This window comes from Bidens hawaiensis, unplaced genomic scaffold (assembly GCF_021521415.1).
Source record: "Bidens hawaiensis isolate Kalapana, Puna unplaced genomic scaffold, B.hawaiensis_p1.1 tig00027238_1, whole genome shotgun sequence".
Taxonomy (NCBI): Eukaryota; Viridiplantae; Streptophyta; class Magnoliopsida; order Asterales; family Asteraceae; genus Bidens; species Bidens hawaiensis.
Genome location: NW_027494396.1, coordinates 72,611 through 91,227, shown reverse-complemented (window position 1 = coordinate 91,227; position 18,617 = coordinate 72,611). Strand labels below are relative to the sequence as shown.

Below are 18,617 nucleotides of genomic sequence, written 5' to 3'. Positions count from 1 at the left end.
CTTCTACCATCTTTAATTTAAACCTAAATATATTAACTTAGAAAGTATAGGGACCAAAAGTGTAAATCCTGAAAATATTGTCCCAGCGCGGTACACGACGGGGTAACACTCAACCCATCGCGTAGCGCGACGGGCTTGGTGAGTCACCGGACACGTGTCCAACACCGTGTCAACACGTGGCGCAATGTGACAGGCCACGTGTCACCACCGCATAAGGCGGCCGACACGTGGGACAACATTTTGCCTTTCCAAAAAGCAAAAAACAATTTTAAGAAGCAATCCCAAACACCCCCTTAATATTCCTACCGCTGTATACTTCCAAATGTGCTTCATATTTTCCTACTTCTGCTATGTGATCATTTTGATTAGCTAAATTTAGTTATCTACAAGCTGTTACTTTGTAATCTAGAACCTCTCGAATTCTCACAAAAGCACATTTGGTAGTGAATATGAAGTTTTTATAAATACATACACTGTCAATTTAATTCATCTATAAATCTATTCAATTTACTCAACAGAAACTCTCAAATTCTCACATATATAATCACATTAGAGAGTTAAAAGAAATAACTTTATTCCACATAAAGTAACAGAAGCGCCCATGGCCTAATGGATAAGGCGTCTGACTTCTATTCAGGCGATTGTGGGTTTGAGTCCCACTGGGTGTGCGTATTTTTGAAACATTTTTTTTTTCTCATTTCAGCTTCAAAAATATTTTCTAATTAATCTAGTAGTTATTCAAAAGAATTTACCTGAAAGAATTCAAAAGATGTATAACTGTATGTTTTGATTATGAGCTTTGAGTTTTGTACGTTTTGAATTTTGATTATGAGCTTTGAGTTTTGTACCTGAAAGTATTCAAAGTGAAAATTCTCAAAATGATCCAAATGAAAAGAGAGAAAAAAAAATAATCATAACTATATCAAGATTCCCAAAACAACCCTTAAAATATGTATAGAGAAGACACATAGGAAGAATAAACGACCATATTTTTTAACCAGTCAAAATGTGACATGTGTAAAGGTACCGACACACCAGACGAGATTTTTAAAAATCTCGTCTGGTCCGACCATATTTTTAAGTTAATTAACTTTTTAAAAACCGTATCTCCAGACAGTTTTTTTATGTTTCTCGTCTGGTCCGTTCAAATCATTATTAATCATAACTTCATCTTCATCTTCTTCTTCTTCTTCATACCTACAAGATCTAATACCCACCTCCACGACCACCGCCACCACCACGGCCGCCACCGCCGTAACCACCGCCACCACCATTGGGACACTCCCTAGCCATGTGACCATCCTCCCTACACTTAAAACAACCACCCCCGCCTCCACAACCACCGCCGTAACCACCACCACCTCCGCCGCCGTAACGATCACCACCACCATACCAACCTCCACGTCCATCTCCATTATAACCACCACCGCTTCCGCCACCATAACGATCACCACCGCCACCGCCGCCGCCACGGGTACTCCCCTGAACCGGTATTCACTAGATTTGTTGACTTTTTTTGCATGTTGGATTAATCTAGTGTTTGACTTGGTTAATGGGTATTAGATCTTGTAGATATGAAGAAGATAATGAAGATGAAGAAGATGAAGTTATGATTAATAATGATTTGAACGGACCAGACAAGAAACATAAAAAAACCGTCTGGAGAGACGGTTTTTTAAAAAGTTAATTAACTTAAAAATATGGTCGGACCAGACGAGATTTTTAAAAATCTCATCTGGTGTGTCAGTACCTTTACACGTGTCACATTTTGACTGGTTAAAAAATATGGTCGTTTATTTTCCCAATGCGTCTTCCCAGTACATATTTTAAGGGTTGTTTTGGGAATTTTGATATAGTTAGGATTATTTTTTTTCCTCTCTCTCCTCATTTGGATATTTTGGGAATTTTCCCGAATTCGAAAGGTGTATAACTGTATGTTTTGATTATGAGGTTTGAGTTTTGTACTTTTGTAACAAAAACTTGCGCATGTGACACATACAAGATATTTTGTATCATTTGTCTCATATGCATTACTTAAAGGGATATATAATAAATTATATATATTACATTTGCAAACATCGGTATGCAATGATAGTTGTACAGTATGCTTTCTGTTTGGTACACTCATCCATTCAACAATTTCGTCTAAATGTCAGCTTTTGGGACTTGTACTATTTGCATCAGTTGTTGTGTGTGGGTTTTACAGCTACGTTCAATCTTTCTGGTGACGCGTGTGTTTCTTTTTACACGTGCAGGGTTTGTGGTCTTTCAGTGGTGCTGCATAATCATCATATTCTCCATTATCTATTTCTTAGTTTTGTTCCAGATGATGCACCGATCCTCCGTCACCACCGCCTTTCCACCTTTCTTCTTCCTTGCCGTCATTCATCATTGTTGTCGGGTTTGGTTTCCGGACTCTTGGTGGCTGTGATGTGGTGTTGGCGACTGTTGTCGGGTTCCGTTTAGAACCTGACCTGGCAGTAGACTGGTTATGACAACTCAGTTGTCTGTTGTGGTGATGGTGGGTGATTGTAGGTTGTCTGTCATTGCTAGGTTTCGATTCGGAAACCGATTTGGAAACCTAAGCAGCGGTGGATTGGTTGTGGCAGTTGTCTGTTTGTGGTGGGTGATTGTCGGTCGTCTATTGTTGTCGGGTTGCGTTTCCCTAGGTGGTGGTTGACTGATTGTGGCAGTTCTCAGTTGTGGTGGGTGATCGTTTGGTGATCAAACTTTTTCTGACTGAAAACCACAGAGCCTAGATTTTGGTTGTTATCTCAATGATGGTGAACGTAGGATTTTTTTTCTTAACCTCACCAAGCAACAAAAGAAAAAGGATTCAAGAAGATCATTTGAAATTATGGGCTTAAGTGCATTCAAGCAACGAACTTTCAGAAAAGAAACTAATGAATGCCTATCTACTACTTTTACACTCTATGCAATCTGTCTTTTCAGTTTTGTAGTAGTAGATGTAAACTAATTTTTCAGGTTGCTGCAAGGTTACAACTCAGGGCCGATAAAGATGGGTGGTTCATCGTTGAAGTTAATACACTTTGATAAGTGTCGAAGCACGAAATGAATCTAACCTGATCCATGACGATGTTTCCACGGATTTTGAGATGAACGAACCACGTCTTGATCTTCTTCATCAGCTGTGCTTGAGACCTGCAATGTTGAGACCTGCGATCTTGAGACCTGCGATGGCTTTTTTGGGGGAGTGGAGGTGACTGCTAAGATATCCTGAGGATTTCTTGTTCACAGACACAAAAAGGTGGTGGTGGCTCTTATTGAGCATGACCACTAATAAGGAGGTGGAGACCTCCTTATATAGAGAGTCTCATGGCCACCATCATGGTACCCTAATGGGCCTAGCCCAATTAGGGTTACCTCCACAAAAACCCCCTCAGCCCAATAACATTGTATTAGTCCATGTAATAAAATAAGCCAAACATAATAGATTTAGGGTCGTAGAACCGGGTTTTAGTACCATACCCCTACAAGCCCCCCAAGTCCAGTGTTGCTCCTGGGCGCGCAAGCGTCTAGGTGGAGCGCTGGACTTTATAAGGTGTGAGGCGGTTTTTTCCCTTTTCTTTGGCCTTGTCTTTATTGTCTGAGTTTTGGGAGGTTTTTCCCATGATGGTGACAAGCTGTAAAAATAATGAAGCCTGCGCGTGAGGCGGCTTACGAGCTATAATAATAGAGCCTGCGCGAGTTGCGGCTTACGAGCTGTGATAATAATGAAGCTTGCGCGTGAGGCGACTTGCGAGCTATGAGAATAATAATGCCTGCGCGCGAGAGGCGACTTACGAGCTAAGAATAATAAAGCCTGCGCGCGAGAGGCGTCTTACGAGCTGAGAATGATATAGCCTGCGCGTGAGGCGCCTTACGAGCTATGAGAATAGTAAAGCCTGCGCGTGAGAGGCGTCTTATGAGCTTTGAGAATAATAATTAAGCTGGCGCGCGAGGCGACTTACGAGCTGAGAATAATAAAGCCTGCGCGCGAGGGGCGTCTTACGGGCTGTAGCATAATAATTGAGCTGGTGCGTGAGGCGGCTTACGAGCTGTGAGTAATAAAGCTTGCGCGCGAGAGGCGTCTTATGAGCTTTGAGAATAATAATTGAGCTGGCGCGTGAGGCGGCTTACGAGCTGTGAGTAATAAAGCTTGCGCGCGAGAGGCGTCTTATGAGCTGTATGAATAATAAAGCCTGCGCGTAAGGCGACTTACGGGCTGTAAGAATAATGAAGCTTGCGCGTGAAGCGGCTTACGAGCTATAATAATAGAGCTTGCGCGCGAGGCGTCTTACGAGCTAAAATAATAGAGCTTGCGCGCGAGGCGTCTTACGAGCTAAAAGAATAGTAACAGCTTGCGCGCGAGGCGTCTTATGAGCTGTAAGAATAATAACAGCTTGCGCGTGAGGCGTCTTATGAGCTGTGTGAATAATAAAAGCTTGCGCGCGAGGCGTCTTACGAGCTATAAGAATAATAACAGCTTGCGCGTGAGGCGTCTTATGAGCTGTGAATAATAAAAGCTTGCGCGCGAGGCGTCTTACGAGCTATAAGAAAAATAACAGCTTGCGCGTGAGGCGTCTTATGAGCTATAATAATAATAAAGCCTGCGCGTGTGGCGACTTACGAGCTGTAAGAATAATAAAGCTTGCGCGAGTTGCGGCTTACGAGCTATAATAATAATAAAGCCTGCGCGTGAGGCGACTTACGAGCTATAAGAATAATAAAGCCTGCGCGTGAGGCGACTTACGAGCTATAAGAATAATAAAGCCTGCGCGCGTGGCGACTTACGAGCTATAATAATAATGAAGCCTGCGCGCGTGGCGACTTACGAGCTATAAGAATAATAAAGCCTGCGCGCGTGGCGACTTACGAGCTGTAAGAATAATAAAGCTTGCGCGAGTTGCGGCTTACGAGCTATAATAATAATGATAATGACTGGCCCACAAGGGCCTTTTCTACGCAGGATGACTATCCCAGCTTGTCTTCAAATTAATAATGGAGGCACAAACGGCCATAGTAATAATGTTATGGGTGCTTGTGCGACTCGTAGCCGAACATTGGCGCGTGGCCGTATGGGATATTATGAGGATTCCCAACCTTGAAGTTTGGCGCGTAGCCATATGGGATATTATGAGGATTCCCAACCTTGAAGTTTGGCGCGTAGCCATATGAGATATTATGAGGATTCCCAACCTTGAAGTTTGGCGAGAAGCCATATGGGATATTATGAGGATTCCCAACCTTGAAGTTTGGCGCGAAGCCATATGGGATATTATGAGGATTCCCAACCTTGAAGTTTGGCGCGAAGCCATATGGGATATTATGAGGATTCCCAACCTTGAAGTTTGGCGCGTAGCCATATGGGATATTATGAGGATTCCCAACCTTGAAGTTTGGCGCGAAGCCATATGGGATATTATGAGGATTCCCAACCTTGAAGTTTGGCGCGAAGCCATATGGGATATTATGAGGATTCCCAACCTTGAAGTTTGGCGCGAAGCCATATGGGATATTATGAGGATTCCCAACCTTGAAGTTTGGCGCGAAGCCATATGGGATATTATGAGGATTCCCAACCTTTGAAGTTTGGCGCGTGGCCTGATACGCGCATGCACGGCGATGGAGTGGTGACTCGTGAGTGCGCGTGCATGGCTGAGGTCTCTTGCGCCAAACCCAGATGGTGGTTTCCGCGGCCGCATATGCACGGCTGCGGAGTGAGAATCCGCGGGGGCGTGTACATGGCGGCGGAAATCTGGTAATTTCTGGATCTGCAATTTTAGAGTCAGACCTGCAACTTTGGACCTAAAATCCAGGTCTGTAATCTAGACCTAGATCTGTAAATCAGATCTGGACAGATCTGAAGCTCGGAGCAGATTTAAAACCATCACAGATCCGGAGACCTGATCATTTGAATCAGGCCGTTTCTTCTTGCCCAGATCTGGAAGCCTCTTTTTAGATCTATGGATCTTTTTGAGCTTTAATAGAACAAGCCTTGAAGCTTTTTTCTGTAAACTTCCAGATCTGGGTTTTTCCTGGGAGAGATCCGACAGCCGAGATGAAGATCGAAGGGCAGTTCGTTGCCGTCCCACGGATGGCGCCAATGTCGAAGCACGAAATAAATCTAACCTGATCCATGACGATGTTTCCACGGATTTTGAGATGAACGAACCACGTCTTGATCTTCTTCATCAGCTGTGCTTGAGACCTGCAATGTTGAGACCTGCGATCTTGAGACCTGCGATGGCTTTTTTGGGGGAGTGGAGGTGACTGCTAAGATATCCTGAGGATTTCTTGTTCACAGACACAAAAAGGTGGTGGTGGCTCTTATTGAGCATGACCACTAATAAGGAGGTGGAGACCTCCTTATATAGAGAGTCTCATGGCCACCATCATGGTACCCTAATGGGCCTAGCCCAATTAGGGTTACCTCCACAAAAACCCCCTCAGCCCAATAACATTGTATTAGTCCATGTAATAAAATAAGCCAAACATAATAGATTTAGGGTCGTAGAACCGGGTTTTAGTACCATACCCCTACAATAAGGAAACACAAGAGTAAGTTGAAAGAATTGAATGCATATGTTTGATTTCAACACATGATGTAAACTACGTGTAGATCCGAGATCAAATAAACAGATGACATAGGGCCTGATGCACTACCACAAACTTTTTGTCGAGACGGTAACAACTGGTTCATCACGTTGTTGCGGCAAATATAGAACTTTTTCTTTTAGCAGTACACACTAACATGTATTAAATACCAAATGAACAGTTTTGTAATTAATGTCTTGTAATTAGTAACTGCACATTTTGTTAGAAAGACACTCAACTGTGATGTAAGGAAGGGCTATAAGTTTTGCTATATAAAACTTCGATTATGCAAGCCAAGGACGTTAATAGTTATCGGCATACCCCGCCGCATCACGGCGGGTCAATTTACTAGTTTACAATAATACAAAAGATAACCAAATCAAGAATTGATTTAGGGTATGTTTGGCAAGAAGTTTTTAGAAGCTTCAAGCTTTAAACTTTTAAGAAAAAACTCATATTTAATAAAAAGCTTTGTTTGGTTGAAGTAGTTTTAAGCTTTTAGATTGGTAGAAAAAACTCCATTTTTGAACGCTAGTATCGGTAGCATTTGAGAAAAAGCTAGCTACAAGCGTTTACATTTGAATTTACAAGTTTGGTACTTGAACTATATAAATTTTTGTTAATTTATATAAAAGTTACACATTCAACCCTTATGCAAAACTAACTACCCCACGACGTTTTTAGGAACCATAACGTTTTCACACGTTAATAATTTTTTAAACAAGTTACATCATAAAAATGAGCATTTTATTCTCTTAATTTGAGTATGATATTGTTATACTTCTTTAACTTTAAAAATTTAACATACTACGTGATTATCGGTTATGATCGATAACAAGTTGAGTCAGGTGAGCTCGAGTCATGTGTAAGACCAAATTAGGAGTCGAGTCAGATGAACTTGAGTCATGTGTAAGACCAAATTCAGGTCAGAACGAGTCGATACAAAAAGGGTTAAAATAGTTCGATTCGTGTCGGTACGCTTTTGAGTCGAAAGGGGTCAGGTCAGAACATGTTTCAGATTAGAACAGTGCATGTTCAGAAAGGGATTCATATCAATATAGATTGGTTTAAAAAATTATCTATTTGAAATTACTGTATATTTCAGCTTTGTTTCATGATTTCGCCATCAGTTACACGCTTACTACCTTTCCATGAATTACACGTCTACATTCAGGTTATGTATGCACTATCATGTGGGAATCATGTACCGACACTGATTATGCGGTTAAATGTTAGGTTGTGCGCCCATTTCCGCCGCACCACGCAGGCACCCAGCTAGTTTGATTAAAAGCTTCTACTACTCTGCCAAACACCTAAATATATTTAAAAAGCTACAGCTACTAGCTACCAGCAACCAGCTTCCAGTCTTCAGCTTCTAGCTTACAGCTAACAGCCAACAACTAGTTTTGCCAAACATACCCTAATAATTCTTAGATTACTTATGATAATGAGACAAGTTCATCAAAGGCGATGCAACACAAAACCTCTTTACTTTAACTTTTTTTATCCTTCTTTTCTTTAATTTCTATAATCTACCTTCCTTAGATCTTCTTTATATAACCATCAAAATCAAAATAGAACCAAATGAAATCTAATTAATCACCCGCCCGAACTACAAATTAAAACCTAACAAACAATACAAGCGAAGTGGAAAAAGAGAGGATTTATGTTCCAAATTTTAATGATGTAAACTTTGAAAGACAAATAAATATGACAAAGATGAGCCGCGGGAGAAAAGATGAAATTTTCTATCAACTTTACTATTTTAGTTATTTTTTTGTTTAGGGTTTGTTCTTTCTTCGACATAGTTGTGAAAAAAGAAGGAAAACCTCTTCAGAATTCAATTATGTTTTCCATCCCTTCTTTCATAGAAAACCGAGGGGCGAATTGATGTAGTTATTGGATCCGTCAGGGCTGACGGGGCTTGAACCCGCAACGTCCACCTTGATAGGGCGGTGATCCTACTAGGTACTAACATATGAACCAAACGAACAATATTTGACTGATATGGTTACACAGATGTATGAGTGTTCTTCAGGTTGGGTTATTCTGGTTTCAAAGTTTATATCTAGACCTGAAACCCAATCCAAATATTTAACGGTTTATTCAAGTTCAGATACGGATTTTCTTAGGTCATTTTCCGAGTTTTGGTTAAAAGTGACAGTTCACCTTTATGTTACAATATAAAATATAATCTTATAGGGGGTGTTTGGGATTTGCTTATTTTAAGCAACTTATAACCTATTTGAAAAAAAAAATTAAAGATATTTAGTATTGTTACTATTGTATGTTATTATAATTTGTAACAAGACATGTTAATAAGTGACGGAAAAGTTATAAGGAGTTAAAATAAGAAATCCAAACACAACATAATATTGATTCAAGAGGGCGTACATTTTACCGCCACTTTACTTTTCGAACACAGGTATCGTACCAAACACACCATATAAATAAAACCAGAACCAGCCAGTCCCAATTCTGAAATAATTAAGAACCCTATGGAGGAAGACGATGAAGAAGTTATATCCGTTTCCGATTCCACCGATTCCGGCGAAGATTTCACTTGCGACGAATCTGACGACGCAGACGATGTGTTATCTAGATCTGACAGTGATGAAAACTGCAATCAAAACGACGCCGTACCACCACCAGCCGTATGCAAATCGCAGAATGTCGATGCTTTATTAAGGTACACTGTTAATTTACACCTCAATCAGATGCTAATAATTCATTTGGGACTAAGATATTAATATTTGCAACATGATTTATATCAAGTTTTGCTATAGGAAAAAGCTAGGGTTTACGTAAAACATAAAAACCCTAAAATTATGTATTTATGTTATCTGAGCTCGTATATGAAATTATGAATCAACTAATATGAATTGATTTAATTGCCGAAACCGAGTTATTGGTCGGGAAGGTGGGGCCGATTCGAGCTAATGGATTGATTTAATAGATAAATAGGAGTTTGTGTTGGTTTCTTATTGTAATCGAGTCTCTAGGGTTATGGAGAATTGATCAAATTTTGAGATATTTTCTTGATTAATAAAACTGATGAGTTGTGACAAATATTCTGTTGTGTTTATTTTGCGTTTGATTAATCAATTCCAATTCACCTCCGGTGATTAGAATCATTCATTTTAGACTAAATTATTAAAATTTGCAACTTGATTTCTATCAAATTTGCTATGGGAAAAAAGCTATGTATTCATGTTATCGGAGCTTGTATATGAAACTTTTGAATCAACTAACATGAATTTGTGATTTTGGTATCAGAGGAAACCTTGTTGTGAAAAGGCAGTCACTACTTCCGCGAGTTTATTCGGTTACTGAAAGAGAAGCTGTTCTCAGGAGGCCTTTTAAACCTCCTTCTGCATATGGATATTCCAGCCAGAATGACCAACTGGTTCGTCGATTGTGTGCTCGTAAACGGTTTGTACCTTGGGGATCAAACAAGCCGGCTTTGATCCCCGTAACGAACAGGTTGAATATTCCTGTTTCTGTGGAGGAGGAAGTGCCGGAAGAGGTTACAAAGCTGCCACCGGATATTGAACCTTTGATTTTATGGCAGCCTGAAAATGCTGAAGATGGAGATTGCAGTTTAATACCCATTGAAGTGGATCATATACTTGTTAAGTTTCTCCGACCCCATCAGAGGTACTGCATTTAGTTAGAAATGCATTAGATATAGTATAAGTAGATATATGAGAAATCAGTTTGTGTAGCTTACAGGCTGTTGTTATCTGAAATTGCAGGGAAGGGGTACAGTTCATGTTTGAATGTGTTACAGGTTTATGTAGCCCTGATATCAACGGATGCATTCTGGCTGATGACATGGGGTAAACTGCTAAATTTTACTTTCTATTGCTATAGGCCTGTAAATGAATCGAACGAACACGAACAGGGTTTGTTCATGTTCGTTTTTTAACTTTAATTGAACAAACGAATGAACGCGGACATTTAAAGGAACACGTTTTTTGTTCATGTTATGAACAAACTTTAATGAACGAACATTAACGAACGTAAGTAAACAAGGAAAATGAACATATTCTTGTTCGCTTATATAATTTGTTATCTGATTGCCCAAGGCTTGTTAATAAAATTTGATTTATTGTTAAGTTAATACATGACTGGCCAATAAGTATTTATATAAATTCAATTAAATATATAAATGAACGTTTGTAAATAAACAAGCGTTCATGAACGTAATTGAATGTACATTAAATGCGTTCATGGTTCATATTCATTCATTTAACTAAAATGAACAAATACATGCTTGTTCAACATAAATGAACTTCCTGCAGAATGTTTCACTAACTGTTCAGTGAACGTTTGGTTCCTTTACAGGCCTAATTGCTCATAATGTTGTGTTGAAGTACATCGACTGTTTTTTATGTAACCACTATTTTGTTCTTATGTATAGATTAGGGAAGACTTTGCAGTCAATTACATTGTTATACACTCTTCTTCGTCAAGGATTTGATGGAAAACCGCTCGTTAAAAAGGCAATAATTGTAACTCCTACAAGTTTAGTAAGCAACTGGGAAGCAGAAATTAATAAATGGGTTGGTGAAAGAGTTAAGCTTGTTGCTTTATGTGAAAGTAGCCGTGATGATGTCATCTCCAGCATTGATAGTTTTAGAAGCACACATAGCCAATTACAGGTAAAGGTAGTTAAGATTCCTGATGTTTCTAGTAGACATAAATTGACTCTGGTTCTCTCCAGGTACTGATTGTTTCCTATGAGACGTTTCGTATGCATTCATCAAAGTTTAATGATAGTGGGTCTTGTGATCTTCTCATATGTGATGAAGCACACAGGCTGAAAAATGACCAGACTTTGACTAACAGGGTAAGGGTAATTTTGTGAAAGTTCAAACTTTTGGCATTTTGGTATGATGGCATCTAACTACGGGCCATTTTATTTTGATTATCAGGCATTGGCAGCCCTTTCTTGCAAAAGACGCATTTTATTATCTGGGACTCCAATGCAAGTAAGGAATATTTGTATATTTTTAGAAGTTGTTGCAGTTACTTTGTCTGTTTTGTAACACCATCTTCTTTCATTTAAACTGCCAGAACCATCTAGAAGAGTTTTATGCCATGGTGAACTTCACTAATCCAGGGATTTTGGGTGACGCTGCGTTTTTTCGTCGTTATTACGAGGTCAGCTAACTAATTAAGCTTATGATTATTAATCACCGTATAAGTGATCAGTTTCAGAATTAATAATCATTGATTCGAGTGATACTCGATTTGGATGTTATAGTTCTTACATACTGTAACTTTTAATTTATTCATTGTTTAACCTGAATTTTCCTTAATATACTAATTTGAAGACACCAATCATTTGTGGGAGAGAACCCACTGCTTCTGAACAAGAGAAACATCTTGCCAATGAGCGTTCAGCAGAACTGAGTGCAAAAGTGAATCAGGTAATTTTGTTTCATTGATATATAATTAAAGCTCATTTATGATATTGGCTTCTTTTTCAGCATTTACTAATTCCTAAAATTTGTGTTGTCAGTTTATATTGAGGAGGACTAACGCATTGCTATCAAATCACTTACCACCAAAGGTTTGCAAATTATCTTTCATTTATTATAGCTATCTATAGCTATCTACTTATGGATTTTCTGTTAATTAAAAAACATAATGTTGAGTAATACTTGCAGATAGTTGAGGTTGTATGTTGCAAGCTGACCCCTCTTCAAAAAGAACTGTATACTCACTTTATTCATTCAAAAAATGTAAGTTTTTGGGCATTACTCATAACGATATGCTCTTCATATGTAAATTAGAACCTGTCTAATATGTAAAAACCAAACATTGAAATGGACATTGATTGTTTGTTTTGGCATATATGAGTATAGGTGAAACAAGCAATCGCTGAAGATGTGAAACAAACAAAAGTTCTGGCTTATATAACTGCCCTGAAGAAGCTATGCAATCATCCAAAGGTAAATATTACTGAAAAATTTAAAACATTAGTATAGTAACTGTTTCCTGATGCATAAGTTTATATATTGTAGCTGATTTATGATACAATGAAAAGTGGGAACCCCGGGACAGCAGGGTTTGAGGGCTGTATGCGTTTTTTCCCTCCAGAAATGTTTGCTGGAAGGTAACTGTTTCTTTATAATGATCATATATATTATATATTTAAGGAACTTACATAACCAGTCCATATATCTTGTAAATCTTTGTTTTTTCAAGTTAAAAGGGTATTTGGTCATTTTACATATACTTAGCAGAAAATTTAACGAAAATTAGTCTTAGACCCCAAACATGTTACAAAATTGAAACTACAAGTCCTACATTTGTGACTTTTGAAACTTAGACTCCAAAGGTGTGACATGGACCAAACATCACAGACCAGTTGTGTAATTAACTTTTATGCTATAAAAATAAAGAAACAATAAAAGACAAAACTTGTACATTTTGCTTTAATAGATTGTACCTATGGTATTAATCATCATCATCATCATCATCATCATCATCATCATCATCATCGTGCTTAAAATCCCACCAATATTAATACCTATGGTACTAATATTTATTGTATTTAAGCGGGTCCCAAAGATTTGTTATTTTGACTAACAAAGATAATTCAAGGGTATTTTTTATAATAAAAAGTTATCAGAAAATTCGGATGGGATTAGTGAGCTGGACTTTAATTGATACGAAAATGAAACTATTGTACTAATTTAACCTAATGGACTAAAAAGGTTATTTTGGTCGAACCACACGGACTAAAACCATATTTAGCTCTATTATTAGTTATATTCATCTTACTTTAAGTTTATTTCAGATCGGGATCTTGGACTGGCGGTGATGGTGCATGGGTTGAACTATCCGGGAAGATGCATGTGTTAGCTCGTTTGTTGGGTCATCTGCGTACGAGAACAGATGACCGAATTGTATTGGTTTCAAATTATACACAGGTTCCACTTTGAGCTATGACTGTTTAAGCAAAACCAAATTACATTATTATGATCATTTGGTTTAAGGTGATGATATTATATTTGTTTTTTCAGACACTGGACCTTATTGTTCAATTATGCCGGGAAAGAAGATATCCATTTTTAAGGCTTGATGGGACTACATCAATCAGCAAAAGACAGAAGCTGGTCAACTGCTTCAATGATCCATCAAGGGTATTTACAAATAAAGCTTTCTTAATTTATCATATTTCAAATGATTAAATGAATAGTAATAATGATAATAATACGATTAATTATCTTGCAGGATGAGTTTGCATTTCTTTTGAGCAGCAAGGCTGGTGGTTGTGGCCTTAACTTGATAGGTGGAAATAGACTTGTTCTGTTTGACCCTGATTGGAATCCTGCCAATGACAAACAGGTATGTTTTCATTTTCGTTATTATTATCATTGCTATTATTATTTAGATTATCATTTCTTTTAGTATTAAAATTATAATATCTTTACTTTCACCTGTGCAGGCTGCTGCAAGAGTGTGGAGAGATGGACAGAAGAAGAGAGTATACATCTATAGGTTTTTAAGCACTGGAACCATTGAAGAAAAGGTAGTCGATTACACACATGTATATATGTATATACACACATATGCATGTATGCGTATATCTTATGCACAGTTTAATTAGTGTATGACTGAGTCTAGTATTGTGGCAGGTGTACCAGCGACAGATGTCGAAAGAAGGGCTTCAAAAAGTAATTCAACAAGTGCAAGCTGATTCTAAGATGCAGGTGTTTATCATATTATTTGTTTTTTTTGAACACACGCACACACATAGGGTAGGGTTCTATGCAGAAAACAGCTTTTTGCGAGAACAGAAAAAACAAAATAAATCATCTCGTTTTTTCGATTTTGAAATACAAGAAAATGGTTAAAATTTAATTTTATTTCTCTCTTTTCACATTCTAAAAAAGGTACATAAACAGCATTTGTTTATTTATTGAACCTACACGTGTAGGTTATGCGTACTCATATGTGTAGGTAAACGTATAAAAGTGACAAAAAACATATGTTCAAATTAGTCTAATGGTCATATTATATATATAATTTAGACACTTGTATGTAAGAAATAAACGTTTTAAAAATATGAATCGTTGATAGGAAAAATTAAACGACTTAGGTTTTTTCTTTTATGCAAATTCGCTATTGACTCACACCTCATATATGCAACACAGGGGAACAATTTCTCAACAGAGGATTTACGGGATCTATTTACATTCCATGAAGATGCCACGTAAGCGTATTATCTTTTTTTATCGACTATCTTTAGTTCATGTAAAGTTATTAAAATCTTAGTTTTACAGATCTGAAATTCACGAGAAGATGAACTGCGCACGTTGTGGAGAACAAACATCAGATATAATCTGTACGGATGAAGAAGATGAAGAAGACGACATAGGAGGGTTTGCAGGCATTTCCGGATGCTTGCATAAATTAAAACTCTCAGAGAAACAAGTGGGGACCCCACTTGAAGAAGATCTAGCTAACTGGGGTCATCATTTTTCACCAAATACTGTACCTGATACTATTTTTCAGGCATCAGCTGGTGATGAGGTAATCAGTTAATTAATAACATTATTGTATCTTAATTTAATCAAACGGTACGACATAAATTGATGTTTGTTTTGTATTTTGGTGCAGGTGACTTTTGTTTTTACAAATCAAATTAGTGGAAAGCTTGTACCTGTGGAACCAGTGGTTAAATCAAAACCAGAGGATACACACACATTAAAGGGTAATTCGGTCAAAAGTTACAAATGTCAACCGACAATACCATCCGCGTGGTCCAAAAGTGGGCCCGGGTCCATCGGGAACAAACTATCAACTTCTGTTAGGACACCACTTCATATAGGAAAGCCAAAAGAAATAACTCATGTAGCATTAAAACCTAAACCTTCTTTTGAAAATTATTTGCCTCAAAAGAGACTCTTGTCTTGTGTGGTAGATGATGATGATGATTTTGCTTGAATATGGTTGTACATGTTATATTGAGTTCATATCAAAATTTTAGGTTAGCATAATGTTGTACTTTAGACTGTATATATACGTGGCTAATTAACCACCCTGATGATTTTGCTTTGTGTTTTTCTAGTTTAGTATGTGAAATCCAACTCAACTCATCGTATTGAACGGGTTCAACTAAAAGTAAGGTACAACCAAACTTGCTTAGTACTATGAACCTGACTTGCTATCTTTTTAACAAGTGGATGAGGTTGGTGAGCTTAGGTGACATGGGTTTTTTTTACCCCTTCTTTGACTCTGTAATCCAACATAGAGAGGTGAGCATAAAAATATAATAATAATCAAACCACCATAAAAACTAAACTAGAAAAACTGAAGAACATTAGTAACTGTCTAACAGATAGTTTTCTTTTAAACGTTTTTATAAGTGATTTTTTGTTTGAATTTGGATACAAACATCCATATAAAACGAAATTATACCATGCACAAACTTGTCTGTTTTTAATAAATTAGAAAGTTCATCTACGTGGACAAAATGATTCTACAAGATACAACAAAGCAATACGTGTCGAATACTCGAATCTAAATAATCTCTACACTAAAAGATGGTAATTCTGATGGAGAAGTGATTTATGCAAGGATTTTGGTATACTAAAACCTTCTTTCTATAGAAAGTCTTTTAACTATTTAGGGCATGGAAGCACCTTAATTATAGGTGCACTTTAAGCTTTGGCACTCCCTCGAGCAAGTGCCGCACACCATAGACTATATTATTTGTTTGGTTAATGCATGCAACTTACATCATGTAGTGAATTGTTGCAACCATTCTAGCGGCCTGCTTCAAACCTTCGTGTTTATCAGTTTTCTGCACGTAACTCAAATAGCAAAGTGCAAAGTGAATCATAAAAACATCATCACAATTCACAACTAGTGAAACATCCTTTTGAGTCTCTTGGCTCAATTGTTGTTGGGCTTGGAAGTCCAACCCGTGAGTGGGGGTGGCAAGTTCAAATAGCCTCAACAAGTTTGTTGTGAGCTTAAGGAGTTTGTTTAAGGGTTATTAGATTTTTGTTAGCTAAGTTGTGTTAGCATCGTAAATTGATATTACCGAGTTAAGGTTTTATAAGAGAGATTGTAAACTTGTAATCAAGATCTTTGAGTTATGTTTCTTGATAATAATAATTGGAGTTATCCAGTATTGTATGTTTTAGTTTCTGTTCATATCGATCATAGATTTGACAGTCCCACCTCTTCCTTCTTGTAATCTTGTAAAGCAATGAATAACCTTTTCAAAATACAACATATAAACCCTTTGGGAGTTTTAGCACATCAGGACATCTAAAGACCACTAAATATTTTTCCTTTATTTAGACTCAAAATCAATTATTTTGTTTTAAACACTATTTCAGAACACAGTATCAAATTCACATTTTAAATCAAATGCGTGCCATAATATATGTTGTAAAAAAATATATAAGTTTATACACCGCATATAATGCTAGCTATCTAATTAACCAGGGCTATGAATATTTTAAGTTTCTACCATACACTTAATAGATCTTTGGGCCAGTTTTCTTTAGCCGGAAACCTCCTCGAACATGGGTTGCATATTTTAATCACAGAACTATCATATATAAAATTCATATGATCTGCCATAGCTAAACGTGCCTGTGTCATTGTGTGTACAAAGGTAAAGATAAATTAAATAAAAACAAAACAGCTTCTTTAAACAAAAACCAATAAAAACAAAACCTGTACACTGTTGAGCAGACCAGCAAAGGAACAAATGCCTTTATTTTCAATACAAGATCCATGGCCCCTTGTTAATTAGCTTTTACACCTACTTAATGTGTGTTGTGGGGGTAGAGTGGCAATCAGCCACCTGTGAACGTAAAGTGGATACATCATGTGAGACTCAGTACTGGTTTGGTTATAGGACAAACAAAGAATCATTTCTCTTAGACCACATGTTTTTAGTCAAATACAATGTCAATCTAGTGTGTCTTTATGTTAGATTCTAATTAGATATAGCTCAATTAGTGTTAATGTCTCATTACTATACACATTGTGACTTGCTAAGGTGTTCTAAGTTGTTGCTTATTTATTTATTTTACAACTACACATGCGTGTAACCTACTCCTAATTCTACTCCATAGTGCACAACAGGACTTGAACCCTCACAAGTCACACCTCTAGGAAAGAGAGTACCTTATAACAAACTAAGATACTATTAGGCCAAATTTCCTTTGATAGTTGGTGCTTATATTCGTTTTGTGTGTGTATTGATTGTGAATGAGAGAACTTATCAGCTAAGCGTGCTTTATTGAGAGCAATTTAGGATGATCGAAGACAAACTGAGAAGTCTCTACTCTGGTCATAAAAAATTATTTGTGTGCTATGCGTGACTAAATTGGACGATTTTGTTACATGAGATGTTAAGCAAATTTAATTTCTTGGTTGTATTCTTATGTGTAAGATGACATGACATAATTGTCTTATTTTTACACACAACAAAGTTCTAGGGTTTGTTAGATACAAAATCTTTCATCTTTTATTGCAAGATTTGATGGGTGTGTTTTTTATCCCTTTCCCCTGACCAATGATGGCTTTTATCACATGTACAGTACTGAGGAGCGGAACCAACGCCAACGGGGTTAAGGGGGGCCGCTACCCTTGTTACCACATCATTCGAATTTGTCGTTTTTTTATTATATAAGTTCTATGTTTTTTTTAAAGGAAAACATAGTTGAACCCGTAGTTAGACTGGTAGAGAAGTTGGATATGCTCATATGCATGCATTATTGATATGCATGTGTAAAATTGGATTTAAAGGGATTGTATTAGAATTGAATGAGTTGGTAATTAACAAAGTGATCAGCGAAAACTGAAAAGGCTAGCTTGGTTTGAAACTTGACCCACTGATTGGGTGGTCAAACTTGAAAATCTTCTACAGCTCATTTCACTGCCATATTCAATTCAAGATTAGCATTTGGAAATATGCAAAGTTTTGTCTGTTCATGTCAAATGGCCACCATATGGAATTGGTAGTAAAGCTTTAAATT

General features: G+C 37.4%; 1 protein-coding gene and 1 non-coding gene across 2 annotated transcripts; both read left to right on the top strand.

Moving 5' to 3' along the window:
- The first annotated feature begins 595 nt into the window (after positions 1 to 595).
- On the top strand, positions 596 to 668 carry TRNAR-UCU (transfer RNA arginine (anticodon UCU)). The gene has a single exon. It is a non-coding gene; the product is annotated as a tRNA-Arg (tRNA).
- An 8,427-nt stretch (positions 669 to 9,095) lies between these two features.
- Positions 9,096 to 15,811, top strand: LOC143574988 (protein CHROMATIN REMODELING 25-like). Its single transcript, XM_077059469.1, has 20 exons — positions 9,096 to 9,286; positions 9,874 to 10,254; positions 10,353 to 10,436; positions 11,021 to 11,261; positions 11,324 to 11,449; positions 11,535 to 11,591; positions 11,677 to 11,763; positions 11,937 to 12,032; positions 12,125 to 12,175; positions 12,273 to 12,347; positions 12,471 to 12,557; positions 12,630 to 12,721; positions 13,409 to 13,541; positions 13,635 to 13,754; positions 13,846 to 13,959; positions 14,060 to 14,143; positions 14,250 to 14,324; positions 14,769 to 14,827; positions 14,898 to 15,147; positions 15,235 to 15,811. Exons 1-20 carry the CDS (start codon positions 9,096 to 9,098, stop codon positions 15,559 to 15,561), a joined length of 2,730 nt encoding a protein of 909 aa, XP_076915584.1. The 3' UTR covers positions 15,562 to 15,811.
- The last annotated feature ends 2,806 nt before the right edge of the window (positions 15,812 to 18,617 follow it).

Excerpts from the sequence above, each read along its gene's own strand:
- LOC143574988 (XM_077059469.1), top strand. The coding sequence starts at position 9,096 with ATGGAGGAAGACGATGAAGAAGTTATATCCGTTTCCGATTCCACCGAT. Across the intron at positions 12,033-12,124 it reads TGAGTGCAAAAGTGAATCAG|TTTATATTGAGGAGGACTAA; the intron begins GTAATTTTGTTT and ends TTGTGTTGTCAG. Across the intron at positions 13,542-13,634 it reads TGGTTTCAAATTATACACAG|ACACTGGACCTTATTGTTCA; the intron begins GTTCCACTTTGA and ends TTGTTTTTTCAG.